We start from the raw sequence: 15,117 nt of genomic DNA, 5'->3' as shown, positions 1-15,117 counted from the left end.
GAAAGAATAAGTAATTCTTAAAGGGATGCCTAAGAGTAAACAAAATATGAAAATCTTACATTTTTCGAGAATTCTATCTAATTCCTAATATTTTCAAACATGAGAATTATATTCTTGAGGCTATGGATGCTACAGAAATGTTAGATTTCATGAACTAAACGCCACGTAATACTATTCTTGGTATAAGGGCCTGTTTGCGATTGCGTTTAAAATGTCTAAAAGTACTTTTAACACTCAAAAAATCTATTTTTTAAAAAAGGTATTCGTTTGTTAAAAAAATTAAAAGCGCTTTTAAGGGTTCAAAAAGCCTAAAAATGACCAAAAAATACTTTTGGAAAAATCTTAAAAATGAAGTTTTTGCTCAAAAGCTCTTTTCGACTTTAAAGCTCTATTTTTTAAACCCAATACCAAACAAGCTCTCAGTAGAAGATCACTATTACAGTAATATACATATATAGAATCTATTTCCCATTATATTTGCCTTCCAACAGATCATAAGATGTACTACTTTTTAAATCTTTCCTAAAAGTATTTTTTTAAATTTTTTTATTTTTTTTATTTTTACATGTCCATACAAGGAGAGGAGGGAAGAGAATTCAAACTAGTGACCTCCGCTTTATGAGACGTGATTCCCATCCGATTGAACTACTCATTGATGACAAATCTTCCCTAATAGTTATAGTTGTGAAGATAAAAAAATAAAAAAGAAATTAGATGATCAATTGATCATGATATATACTGATTGAAAGGACTTGGGGTTCACAAATCACCGTGATCGATGAAGCATGTATACATAAGTTTTTCATGCATGCAGTTTGATTGCTAGATGAAGTGAGTACTAGAAGTTTAGATGTTTGAAAAGACAAAGACATGCTTTCCCAAACCTTTTTGATGCACAGTGGTGTAGTGGGTTGCAAAATTAACGAATAAAACTCACAATTTTTTACAAAACCAATAAAATTCAAGGATTTTCAAGAAAACTCAATATAAAGTGTTTCTTATTAAAAAACTGGGGAAAAAATGGCAGTCAAGCTGTCCTTATGAGGCTTAAATAAAAATAAGGTTGTAGCTAGCGTGCCTTGAGAAAAACAAAGGACAAAAATAACTTGCCTCAACTTGCTCGATCGAGCTTTGACATTGTACGACAAAAACCCTAGGAAAACATCCTCAGTCCATAGAATTTTGACTAGCTATTGAGAACTAGTAATCAAAGGACCTAATCATCCTTAGTCAATCGAGATTTGACCAAGACATCGACCGAGACTCTCGGCAATATTCACACTGATAATACCTTGCTTCTTGGTCGATCAAGACCTGAATCTCGGTCGAACGAGAAACTCTTGTCCATAATTTTTCCTAAATATATATGTTTGCTGCTCAAACAACATCACTTTCCTATATATATGGCAGGTAGCGCAGGCTTTAATATTGATGGACAATAGATGTAGCCCTACGCTTAATAATAACCTAATTAAGCAAAGCTAAATAGAAAATGACAATTTATAATAGAGGGATAAACTATAAAGAGAATATTTATATGTTACCCTGCAAAGTTCTTGCCTCGACCATGTTAGAAGGAGGAGAGGCTCCATGAAAAATGATGAGAGAAATGAGAAAGATGGTGTTTATCATGAGAATTATCTTCATGATCTTGCTAATGATGATTCAATTAATGGGTTAGCAGTCATTTATAGGCAAAACCAATGGAGCAGTTGAGCTTGGTTAAATTATTAAAATCATTTACATCTCTCTCTCTAATTTAATTAATTGTCTGGTTTATCATTGACTTAGAGTTGGTAAACCTTGGAGTGTAGCTGCAATTGCAGTTGAAAATTGGAAACTTAATTGGTTGAACTTAACTTTCTTCAGTTCCCTACTTTGGACTTTGGAGTAGAGAGAGAGAGAGAGAGAGAGAGAGAGAGAGAGAGCAACCTGGGATCTTAATTAATATGATAAGTTTAGGGAAGATTCCATTATTTTATTTTATTTTTATTTACTATTATTATTAAGGTGTAGAGTCTCAACAAACAACGTAGTTTAAATTCAATATTGTATCATATAATGTCGGAATGAGTTTGTTAAGAAGTTGTCGTTCTTGCAAGTAGCTATATATATATATATATATATATATATATATATATATATATATATATATATATATCGAAATTACTTCTCATATCAACAATTTATGCGAAAGAATGGCGTGATGTCATTTGTTGGGCTGGCAGCCCCATTGGCCTACCAATCCGAATACCCTACCTCACTGTAAAAGGAACACTAGCTAGCTGGCTCCCTTCAAAAGTTTAGGAAGGTATGTAATCTCTTTCTCGGAAAGTCTCCATTCGGTTTATCTTTCTATGACAGAAGACTAATTTAATCATTGAAGTGTTTACAGTCTCCTGAAGGATCGATAGACTCCGATAACTGCTTTCTGTACGTGTTTTGCAAAAGGTCCATCGCTTGAGCTTTTAGAATATTTGGTCAGGTCTTAAAGCTCTAGAGCACCCATAAATCTTTTCCATCTTCATTTTCCTCCATCACAACACCTTTCTGAATTAGAATTCTTGATGCTCCAAACTTACTGAATCCAATAGGAGTTGAACATATATGAGTGACCAAATAGCTTGTTGATTTACGAGTAATGAGTTTGATGATGAACATAAGCTAAAATAAACCTCACTGATGTATATGCTCTTCCCTGCGATCAAGTGTGTTTACATTTTAAGTTATTATTATTATTATTATTATTTTTTTCTTCACATTATGTTAGTTAATTGTTTTGTTATATTAGTTTTAAATATTGTATTAAGGGGTCGATGAGAAGTGGATATAAATCATGCATGATGGCTATAAATAATCCGATGCCCTAAATTAATTAACAAAGACCTCTACAATGAAAATCCACCACGTAGGTACAACCCAAACACTACAATATTGTATCTATAGTTTATTTCTCTTTCATCTTGGCTCTAGAACATCATATATTTTAGGAAAAATATTCATGAACCTCACCTGCTTTTTTAAATTATACACTTTAAATTGTAGTTTTTAATTTGATCAATTTAATTTTGGAGTTTACAAATATTTTAAATCTAAGGCTCCGTTTGTTTCGGTGTAAAATATTTTCGTCGTAAAATATTTTCAGAGAAGTCATTTTACAGAAAAATGTTTTACGATGAAAATATTATCCGGCATTTGGCGTGCGCACAGAAAATCACAAATATTTTTTATATTTTCATTTAATCATATTAACCTATAAAATGTAATTTTTATTCACAGTATAAAAATACTAATATGCAATACTTTAAAAAATAAAACTAAAAATTATGTTTAATTAAATATACAAATTAACTAACAATAATTTAGTGTTTAATATGATTTTGTGCACACACCAAATACCGAAAAATGTTTTCTGCTGAAAATGTTTTCCAGAAAAATATTTTCTGCTAAAAACATTTTCCGACTTCAGGAACCCGACTAGGACCTGCTTGATTTTATGTACATACCAAATACCAGAAAATGTTTTATAATAAATCATTTTCAAGGAAAATGTTTTACGCAAAATCCCAGGCGAGTCCTAGCGGGGTCCCGACAGATCAAGTTGAGTCCCGGGCAGGTCTCGGCTGGGTCCCGGTCAAGTCTCAGGCGAGTCCCGGCGAGGTCCTAGGCAGGTCTCGATCAAGTCTTGGGTGGGTACCGGGTGGGTCCCAATCTAGTCCCAGTGAAGTCCTGGGTGAGTATCGGCGAGGTCTCGGTCAAGTCCCGAGCGGGTCCCGGTTAGGTCCCGGCGGGGTCCCAGTCAAGTCTCGGGCGAGTCCCGAGTAGGTCCTGGGCGTGTCTTGGTCAAGTCTCCGATGGGTCTTGGTTAGGTCCCAGGCAGATCCCGGCCAAGTCTCGGGTGGGTCCAAGGCTATCCGGACAGGTCTCGGGCAAGTCTCAGGCGGGTCCCGGGCAAGTCCGATCGGGTCCCGGCAAGGTCTCGGTCAAGTCCCGGGCAAGTCCTGGGCAAGTCCGAGTGAATCCCGGTCAAGTCTTGAGCAGGTCCCGGTGGTGTCCCAAGCAGGTCCTAGCGGGGTCCAGGTCAAGTCCCTAAGGGGTCTTGGGCAGGTCTTAGTAGGGATTTGAGATAAGATGCTCAAAGTCGGAAAATGGACCGTAAACCATTTTCCGAAAATTAAAAAAGAATTTTCGGTCCAAAAAAAAAAAAAAAAAATTCCGTTGACTATTATTTTACGTCGCACCAAACACCCAAAAATACAAAAAACGTTTTCTGTAAATTATTTTACGGCGAAGCAAATGGAGCCTACTATCTCTAACTATTTCCCTTTAAATAAATAAATAATGATATGAAAATACTATCACGTCATTCTCATTCTCATGAGCCACCCAGTCTTTTTGTTTTGTTTTTTTTTGTTTTTTTGTTTTTGTCTTTTCAAATTTTTAATTGGAATGACATAATAGTATTTTTTTAATATAATTTTTGTTATTTATTTAAAAAAAAATAGGAGAAAGTGGTTAGAGGGCTTAAAAAAATTGTCTTATTTTCCGTTAGTAAGCTCCATGGCCGTTTGGTGTGTTTGAAAGGGCTTTGCTTGGACTCGACATTCGTCAAGTTTCACGGCGGAAATGTAAATTTGTCATATGCATTACCTTACCTCGCAGGGTTGTACATGCATCCAGCAATAACCTCATTCGTATTATGCTGGGTAAGCCTGTTATGTTTTTTAAGGTAACCGCATTCATATAATTATTAACTACTACATGCATGAGTATTGCGGTTATTGAATGAGATTATTAACCGCATATCAGGTAATGAGTTTATTTTAGTCTTTTAGTCGTTTTTTAATTGGGTCTCTATTATGAAATATTTTAAATGATTTTGAAAATGTTTTGAGCTTGTTTAAGTATATGTTTTTTAAGACAATAATATTTTAGATGAAATCCATATCTTGATTCCACATTAATTCTAGCTTAAAATTAACAAAGAAAATACAAACACCTTTTGATGGATTCATCCAAAAAAAGCAAACATACAAATTACAAATCACAGTTGATAAATTTGTTTTTATATATACTGCTAATCCGCATCCACATATGTGATTAGTAGTAGCATGTACAACCCCATTACCTTGCTTGCTCCATCTTGACATGTACATTATGAAGAACCCAATCATCTCAATACGTACACACACAAAAAAAGAAAAAAAAAAAAATTCAATATTAACTATGTTGGAATATTAATTAATAATTATTACGTGATTAAATTTATCGTTTCTTATCGGTTTAAATTTTATAAGTGATTGATGATTTAGCACAGAGACGGAGGGAGGGGGGGACCAGGGTGGGCCCTGGTCCCCCCCAAAAATAAGGAAAAAAAAAATTATAAGTAAAAAAAATAATAAAAAAAATTAAAAAATTAAAAAAGTAAAATTAAAGTTTTAATTTTAGTTATTTAGCCCCTCCAAAAAAAAAAAAAATTGGCCCTATTTTTAATTTTGTTGGCCCATACTCACTAAGTTTTTTTTATTTTTGGCCTTTACTTTTAAATGTTCACTTTTTTTGGCCCTTACAGTAGTCTTTACTTCATAAAAAACAACCAAAATAATTTTTTTTAATAAAAAAATTTTAAAGAACCGAAAAAAAAATTTGGCTGGCCCCCTTCCATAAAATTTCCTAGCTCCGTCCCTGATTTAGCATATGGTATAATTCTTTCGTCAATCTTCTCATTCACGTACACTTACTGGTATAAATAAAATCAAATGGTTGTGAGCTCGAGGGAGTCAAACTTTCTGAATTGATATAATTAATTAACAGTATGTAAGAATATAATTGAACTCAGAAGCGTATAATGCTTTTCACAGTCATATATAACCTATACCACAAATATATATATACACGATGTTCCTGAAGATCCCCCTAGATCTTCCAAGAACGTACACGTACACAGGTACACTCTTGCAAACCAAATCATTACGAGAAAGCAGAAGCTTTATTAGACACACACATACACACATATGTGTGTATATATATATATATACATGAAGAAAAAAGATAATCGAAATTAATTAGTTGTTGTTCCGGAATATACGAGGACAGCCGCCATAGACGGAGCAGGTGGCCTGGAGAGCCAATAGCGAAAAGAGCAAGATTATGACGACAACCTTGCCAACACGCCATAAAGTGAACCCACACTTGTTGATGAATTTGTAAGCCTCAACCCTTCGTAAGCCATTGTAATAGCTGTTAACATCCTTAATGAGCTTGTCTAAATCAGGTGCATTTGCAGAGCGTGCGGCCGCCGGCAGCTTGCATCCACCAAAGATTTTGGCAACCTGGTCGTCGTCCTCAATGGACTGATCAGTTTCTATAATTCCATGTTTCTTAAGCACCGCCACATCCTTAGCAGTCTTTATAATCCCATTCATCAATTCGAAGTAGCGTGTAAAAATCAGTGGCTTAGATTCAGGCATGGACATTACTTCAAATGCCACCAAGTTTCTGAGAATCACCTCTGAGTTAACACTTAATTTAATGTTGGGGAGCTTAAGTGAAGTTGTTGCACAGTCAAACTCAATGGCGGAGATCCGCTCCACGCTGAAGAATTTTACTCCAACAAAACACAGGTTTGATGCTGTAGGAACCAATCTTTCCTCCACAACCGGCGCTATGTTTCCAGTGGTGGATGATAGAGTATCAAGTCTAGACCATGGTAGGTTAAGCAAACCTTGTAGCAGCTCAATGGGTTTTCTCATTTGTTGTGGTAGAGCTAGGCTTGCTAACAAATTCACGGCCTCACCGGGCAGATCACTTCGCCTCTGTGGCCCTTCCGTTACTTGTTCCTTCCACTCATCAAATTCTTCTAGAGGTGGCTCTTTGAGCACAATCAAGTGGTACAAAAGATCCAAGAGATGAGCATGCATCAGAGCTGCGGAATTCGGGTATTTCTCTAGCACTTTGAGTGGAGAGAGTGCTTTACAATAACCCAACAACAGTTGAGGGAGATATTCTTTAACGATAGTACGTGTCTCTGAGCATTCCATGAACAAGATAGTTTTCAGCACAAGTATTGGAATTTGGCACTCAAGCATCATCGTATCTCTAAGGATCCCATCCTGCTGCAATCTTATGTCTCCAGGGTCCGCTAAACGACGCAAAAATTCTGAAGAGGCAAGAGCGTCTTTACGGATGCCATAGCTGCAAAGCAACTTGAACAGAAACAAACCATCAATCGCCATTACAAATGTTATCTCCCCTGGATCTTGAGGCAAGTACGTCTGGTAAGAAGCTCGGATATATGGGACTAGCTTCTCGACTCCCATAAGGAGTTCTAAGAACTGAATGCTTTTGAATCCCCTGTGCACATTCGTTGCCACTTTAAGCTTGTACATTTGCATTGCTTCGGTCTCGGCCCGGCTATGATGAAGGACTCCTAATTAAGCCTACTATCTGAGGGATGTAAGCTTCTGGGTTGGAAGCCCTTAGAGAGTTGGGCACTTTGAAGACACAAATAGGAACATCAGGATCATCTTCATTGATACAAATGACAAACTGTCGAATTTGGTCCATATATGCTGGGTTGGCTATGATTAATTTCCGAATGATGCGACAGTCTCTGTCAAATAAACTATATATACATACAATAGGCTTACACAAATTGCTTACAAAATGGTTAGAGAATAAAAATCACCACCCTTTTTTGAGCTAGCTTCTAGCACACATTTTGTTCTAAACTACCGAAAATGCCCCTACAAACAAGCATCTCAAGGGTTGGAACTAAGAATTTAATTAGAAAAATTTGTGGAAAATTTTGAGGCTTGAGGATATCAGCCTCTCAAGCCTCTTTGTACGTAGTTCCGTCCTTAACCATCTCCCTTTTTTGTATACATACTATTACTATGTACCACATTCATATTAGGGTGTATAACACGCATGCGGTGGGTGCTAATACGGTTATTTACAATATTTGCAACTGTATATGCAAAATGTGGATATCACTTTTAGATATCTGTATCCACATCATGTTTTTACTATCTTCATCTGTGTGGTTATTGCGATTATTATCTGTTATCCGCATTTTAAATAATAAACATATTTTAGTCTCTTTGACCTATTTGGGTTTCTATTACGTCCTATTTTAAACTATTTTGAAAATAATTTAAGCCAATTTTTAGTGTTTTGGATTTTTTTTTTAATGCCCTAATGTTTTTCAAAATAAATCGATCTCATATTACTTTTGACTTTTAGCCCAAGTGAATGAGTGAATTGTGAAGAAAAAAAAAAAACCTAAAACAATGTAAACATAACATATACCCAATCCAGAATGAGTTTGTTTTATTGAATTTATTAATTATAATATATAAAATATATTTTATATAGAGTGTGGATAGCGGATGCGGGCGGTTAATTAATATCCGTCCGCATGTTAATTTTTTGTAGTAATGCTACTTTTCACACTAAATTAAATTAGTGTAAAGAATACCATTATATTTTCTGCATCTCTTAATTAACTTCTTCCACACCTCTGTCGGATCAATCTACCAAAAATGCCCTTCTAACACCCGCCCTTTGTCTTACTTGCCCCCTCTCATTTCCCTCGCACGGACTAGCAGCAAAGAGTCAACTCAGTGCCTTCTCGATGACGGATGAAAAGGGTGCATATGGAGGGTATTTTCGGCAGTTTGATACCAAAAAGGTGTGGAAGAAGGTAAAATAGATGGCGAACAATTAATTAGCTAGCACCCATGAAATCTCTACGTGAAGTTGATTCCCTTGGCATGGACTCCAGATCGAATCTCCAAAATTGGGATCGTCTTCTTTCAACACAAACCAAAGGTATGATAACTTCCATGTCACCTTCCTTGGATGCTGCACTCTGAATCTCTGACATAGCTTTGAGTGCTCAACATATTTTGTGTTTTCTACTTCAAGATCATGAGAGAACATGAAGATTAATTAGAATATTTATGTGCTCTAATATTCCCGAATTATAATGTGAGAACAAAGGATCACTTTCCCACAATTTGTAAATTCTAATTTTATGGAATATATTCAAGTAGTTCCTTAAAATGCCACCTATTAAAAAAGTGTCATGTTATCGACGAGAAATGAGTATATTTTTATTAGTTTCTTTTTGTCTAGTTTGAATCGTGTCAAGGTATGAATTTAAGATTATGTAGATCATCTTTAACCTGACTCATTTAATTAAACGAGTCAAACTCTTGAACCCTAACCCTCTAATTTTTTATTGGGTTCAAGTCGGGTTCGCGGGTCATATCAATAATTGCTAGCCATTATGTCGCGTGTCGGGTTCAGGTTGTGTCAAGGCATGAGTATAAAACTATATAGGTCAATCATAATTAATCTGATGACCCATTTAATTAAATTAGTCAGATTCTTTAATCTTAACCCTTAAATTTTGTATTAAGTTCCTGTCAAATTTATTGATACGTCAAAAATTGCTAAGCTTAATTGCAGGCTACAAAACTGGGGAATAGCCGTCCTCCTTAATTACAGTTATTTTCCTTCCACGTACGGGTTAAACATGTGACATGTCATTAGTAAAAGAAAGCCTAGCCCCCAAAGTTTGGTATCAAATTCCAACGTCCTCCCAAGACCTGGCGCCTAGGCTTTCTTTTATTGATACCAAAATTAATTAAGGAGGGGCTTTGGAATTTGATACCAGACTTTGGGGCCTAGGCTTTCTTTATTCTTTTATGACATGTCACATGTTTAACCCGTGGCATTATTGCATTGCATTCATATACCAGCTCAACTTTTCAAAACAGCCTATATATATATATATATATATATATATATTTTTTTTTTTCTAATAGTATTTTTATCTTTCAATAGATAATCAATGGACTCAATTTTCAATTTCTAAATGATGTAGGACAAGAATTTCATCTTGTTCTTATTACCAAGGGGGCTTGTCTTACAGTTAGGATTGCTAAAAAACGGGCTGATGCAAAAACAATCCTACGTTGAACAAAGAATAGGTTTTGACGACTAAACTACTTTAAGCGTGACATCCAGTATCGTCCGCACCAAGTGGGTATGATGTCAGCCAATACTCAGTGGTGGAAATACAAAAGGAAAAAAAGCATCATATATTACCGGCAAGTCGAAGAGGAGCGAGAAGTTACCAGCGGACCTTCAATACAATTGGGCACATCCGGATTTTCAGTATCGCTAGACAGTAATTAATTGATGCGGTGGCACTTCCTGAGCATAGCCCCAATAAGTGTTAGAACCCTCATATTAAGTGGGAATTTGAGTCTACACATTAGGGGAAGTGTTAGACTATAAATTAAATAATTAAATTCATTTATTTCCATTAGCTTAAGTTTCTGGAATAAATGTTGATTTAATAACGTATTGTAGAAACGAAAAATAAGAAAGATAAAGTACCTTGTCAATGAGACACAACGCTGACACTAATCAGCTAATATGAGGATTGAGGAATTAGGCATTTTTGTGGATAAAGTGATGAGGGGAAAAAAGGGTATGATGCCTTTATCATAGATCAGATAGATAGCAGTTGAGCCCCATTAGCTTTGGCATTAACTACTTAATATCCCCCAACCCTCCAAGCCCTAGTGAAAAAGGAAAATCAGAATGTATATGTTGTTACGAGAATTTGTAACTGAACGTGTAATTCGCCTATCAACCAGAAAAGAAGCAGGATCTTGCTTCTTATTCCTACCTATTTTCGCTAAATAATTAACGGTAGGAAATCCGAGGTTCCTAAGCCTCCAAACACTAGGTTTGAGAATTAAACTTGCATGCATTATTACACCCCACACATGGGTTTAAATAGAACTACAATTTAGGTCAAATCCCTCTAGGATTTGTAAAAGTAATACTACCTAGACTAGGAAAATAAAAGAGAATATCCTTGACCTACACGGCAGTGGAGAAAGTCTCCTTATTAGGATAGGACTAAAATGCTACTATTAACCTATAGTGGAGTACACCTTCTTATTGGAATAGGACTACAATACTAGGCTCGTAACATTCCTCCATTGTTGAGTGTGTCCTTGTCCTCAAGAACAAAATCTAGAAAACTATCCTTCATGTTGGAAAATTCTTCCCAAGTAGCATTTGCTGGACTAAATCCCTGCCAATGGATGAGGACTTCCTTGTTGTCGGTGTTACCACGGTACTCTAAGATAGCTTGAGGCTGAAGTTGTGGAGACTTGCCATTGTTAACTTCAGGCATAACGGTACTTGTGGACACTTGGCTGCCCACCTTAAGTTTAAGTAACGATACATGGAAAACTGTATGAACCTTGGATTCAGCTGGTAATTTCATCCGATAAGCTACTTCACCAATACGCTCCAACATGCGGTATGGTCCGTAGAACTTGGTCGCTAGCTTCATGTTAGACTGCTTCTCCAAGGAAGGTTGCCTATAGGGTTGGAGGCGAACATACACTTGATCACCCGGCTGAAAGACATACTCATGGTGCCCACTATCATAGATCTATTTCATTCTATTCTGAGCCACTTGCAACTTGAGTCTCACATCTTTGAGCAACTGATCTCTTTCCAATAGATCATGTTCTACTGCTTCCACTCTCACAATCCCTGAAATATAAGAAAGTAATGTGGGAGGGCGTCGGCCGTATACCACCTCAAAAGGGGTCTTGCCAGTACTAGCATGATAACTAGTATTGTATGTATACTCAACCCAAGATAACCACTTGACCCAATCCTTGGGTTTGTCACTTGTGAAGCAACGAAGGTACATTTCTAAGGTACGATTGACTACCTCTATTTGACCATCCGTTTAAGGATGATATGCTGAGCTAAAATTAAACTGAGTACCTTGCAATTAAAAGAGCTCTTGCCAAAACTTGCTGGTGAAAGCAGGATCCCGATCCGACACAATAGATGTTGGCAGTCCATGGAGTATGAATATGTTATCAAAAAAAAAAAAACTTGGGCCACACTAGTCGCCGAATAGGGATGTTTCAATGGAATGAAATGGGCATACTTAGAGAGACAATCCACCTCCACAAAGATCACTGTCTTGCCTTGCGAGTTCGGTAACCCATCCACAAAATCCATAGAAATGTCGGCCCATATGATTGTTGGAATAGGCAGAGGTTGTAGTAAACCTGCCGGTTTGGTGGTCTCACTCTTCTTGCGTTGGCAAATGTCACATTCCCGCAAGTAGGATTTGATTTGAGAACTCATCCCTTGCCAATAAAAAACTGCCTTGAGTCGGTGCCACATCTTGCTGAAACCTTCATGTGAGCCACTATGGAACTCATGGATTATAGCCCTTGTGAGAGGAGAGTCAGACCTCAGATATATACAATTCTTGTAGAATTTTAGGCCAAATTTATAGCTCTGTGGACCCACGGATTCTCCTTGTTGAATTCTTTGGACAAAATCCTGCAACTCCCTTTCCGTTGCTATTTCTTCTTGAATGGGCTCTAGCCACTGAGGAACGGGGCTTGAGAGGGCCAACACATGGCTAGGCTCTTCTCTTCTTGATAAGCTATCGGCAATAGAATTTTCAAGGCCTTTCTTATGTTCAATGGGGAAGTCATAGCCCAATAATTTGACTAACCACTTTTGCTGAGCTTTTGTGGTTATTGTTTGATTCAACAAATATCTCAAGCTTTTTTGATCTGTTCTAATAATAAATTTATTACCAAGCAAATATGGTCTTTATTTCTGGATGGCAGTGATTAGAGCTAACATTTCCCTTTCATATGTAGAACGAGATAGATTTCTTCCCTTTAAAGCTTCGCTAAAAAATGCAATGGGCTTGAGTCTTGCATAAGAATTGCACCAATTCCTAAACCTAATGCATCACACTCCACAATGAAGGGTTTGTTGAAATCTGGCAAAGTTAATACGGGTCATGTAGTCATAGCTTGCTTTAAGAGAGAAAAAGCCTTATCTACTGCTTCCGACCAAACAAATGCATATTTCTTGAGTAGCTGAGTTAATGGGGCAGCGATAGAGCCATAACCCTTAATGAATTTCCTGTAATATCCGGTTAGTGCTAAGAAACCCCTAAGGGCTTTAACAGACAACGGTTTGGGCCATTGTACCATGACATGAATTTTATCAGGATCCATGGCTATCCCCTATTGCGAAATTATGTGGCCCGAATAACTTATAGTGTCTTGCCCAAATTGACATTTATCCCCCCGAACAAACAATTGTTGAGCCTTTAGAATACTCAAAACTTGTTGTAAGTGCACCAGATGCTCCTCCCACATTTTACTATATATTAAAATGTCATCAAAGAAAACCAAGACATACCTTCGCAGAAAGTCCCGAAAAATATTGTTCATAAGAGACTGAAAAGTGGAAGGTGCATTTGTTAGACCAAACGGCATCACGAGAAATTCGTAGTGATCGTGGTGAGTTCGGAATGCGGTCTTCTCAACGTCATCCTTCGCCATTCTGATTTGGTGTTAGCCCGATTTGAGATCTAGCTTGGAGAAGATGTGGGCCCCATTAAGTTCATCGAGGAGTTTGTCAATCATTGGGATGGGAAATTTATCTTTGATTGTTACTTGGTTAAGTGCTCAGAAGTCCACACATAGCCTCCATGACCTATCATATTTTTTTACTAGCAACACTGGCGAGGAATAAGGACTTGTACTTGGCTTGACTACCCCTGACTGTAGCAATCCCATGACAATTTTCTCAATTTCACTTTTCTGGTAATGAGGGTATCTGTACGGCCGCACATTAATTGGGCTGCTTCTAGGCTTAAGTTGGATATTGTGATCATGAGCCCTATTGGGTGAAAGACCCTGTGGCTCCTTAAAGATTTCTGAAAATTCCTTTAATACCAAGCCCAGTTGCGTTTTAGTAGAACTCGGCCCACTCCTTTGTACACCCAAAACAATACACTGCAATAGGCCTTCATAGGTGTTCTCCCTACCATGTGCCATGATCTGACAAACCCAACCTTCTCCCTTTCTTTTCAGCTCTCTGCCCAAGTTCCTCTCCTCCACCACACGATTTAATGGTGGCCTCATCCCTCTTATCACTACTTCTCTTCCTCTCCATGTAAACCTCATGAACATTCTTTCAAAATCCCATAGGACTCAACCACTATGTTCCCAACACAATATCACACACATCTAAGGGCAGCAAGAAGAAATCAATCACAAATACCTCTCCCTGGATCTTCAGAAGCATCCTAGCACACTGACCGGAGTAGCTCATGTGCTCACTGTTCACCACCGTGACCCGCAGGATTCAGGTGTGGGTGGGACTTAGACCCAGCTTTGCCGCCACACAGGAATTGAGGAAGTTGTGGGTACTCCCGGTATCCATTAACACTATCAATACGTGGCTTCCTAGTGCCCTCTTTACTCGCATCGTCTGGGACATGGGTGTTCCGGTGATGGCATGCAAGGAGATTACTAGTTCTTCGGCCCTCATTTCTTCGAACTCATCTGTCTCCTCCCAATTTTCTTCATTCGTATAGACACCTTCAATCAAAAACAACTTTTTGCACCTATGGCCGGGAACAAATTTTTCATCACAATTGAAGCATAATCCTTGGGCTCTTCGGTCTTGTATCTCCGCAAGAGACAACCGTCGGGTGGGTGGTGGCTTGCTCCGGGTTAAATTTGCAGATGGAAGAGGGGGGGTTGCTGCCCACTAGGTTGTGCATTTGTCCTCTGAATTTTGGGGGTTAGACTCCAATTTTTTGCTTCATATTTTGCTTCATACAATCGCGCCAACCCAATGGCCTCCGTCACCGTGGTGGGTCGTGCGGCTTGCACCTCAGTTCTTAAGTTCCCTTTTAATCCACTTACAAAGCAGCCTAGCTGGTGTTGAGTTGATAACTTACCCACTCGACTAAGTAGATGTTTGAATTGGAGTTGGTATTCCTTCACCGATCCAGTTTGTTGTAATTTGGTGAGGTCATCGAAGTGGTCGTCAAATGCCGTTGGTCCGTAGTGGATATGGAGAGCCGCCTTTAGGGATTCCCAAGTCAAAATCTCCTCGCTTTCTTTGAAGAGTTGATACCACATCTGCACTTTTGATTCCAGATGATATGCTGCCAGAGGTAATTTCTCCTCATTCTCTATTTGTTTAAATTCGAAGAATTGCTTAACCCTACATATCCAA

The 15,117-nt window shown here is 37.7% G+C and overlaps 1 protein-coding gene and 1 pseudogene across 1 annotated transcript; both read right to left on the bottom strand.

Moving 5' to 3' along the window:
- Positions 1-6,065: 6,065 nt before the first annotated feature.
- LOC132188018 (putative UPF0481 protein At3g02645) lies at positions 6,066-7,566 on the bottom strand (annotated as a pseudogene).
- Positions 7,567-14,235: 6,669 nt separating this feature from the next.
- Positions 14,236-15,020, bottom strand: LOC148585055 (uncharacterized). Its single transcript, XM_088517676.1, has 2 exons — positions 14,716-15,020; positions 14,236-14,497 (listed from the first exon to the last, which is right to left on the bottom strand). The coding sequence occupies exons 1-2, from the start codon at positions 15,018-15,020 to the stop codon at positions 14,236-14,238; spliced, it is 567 nt and encodes a 188-aa protein (XP_088373802.1).
- Positions 15,021-15,117: the final 97 nt, after the last annotated feature.

Source organism: Corylus avellana, chromosome 6 (assembly GCF_965113065.1).
Source record: "Corylus avellana chromosome 6, dhCorAvel1.hap1.2, whole genome shotgun sequence".
NCBI lineage: Eukaryota > Viridiplantae > Streptophyta > Magnoliopsida > Fagales > Betulaceae > Corylus > Corylus avellana.
Note: the sequence above shows the minus strand (reverse complement) of the source record. Positions and strands in the feature narration are given on the sequence as shown.

Excerpts from the sequence above, each read along its gene's own strand:
- LOC148585055 (XM_088517676.1), bottom strand. The coding sequence starts at position 15,020 with ATGTGGTATCAACTCTTCAAAGAAAGCGAGGAGATTTTGACTTGGGAA. Across the intron at positions 14,498-14,715 it reads GCCATTGGGTTGGCGCGATT|GTGCAAAAAGTTGTTTTTGA; the intron begins GTATGAAGCAAA and ends TCCCGGCCATAG.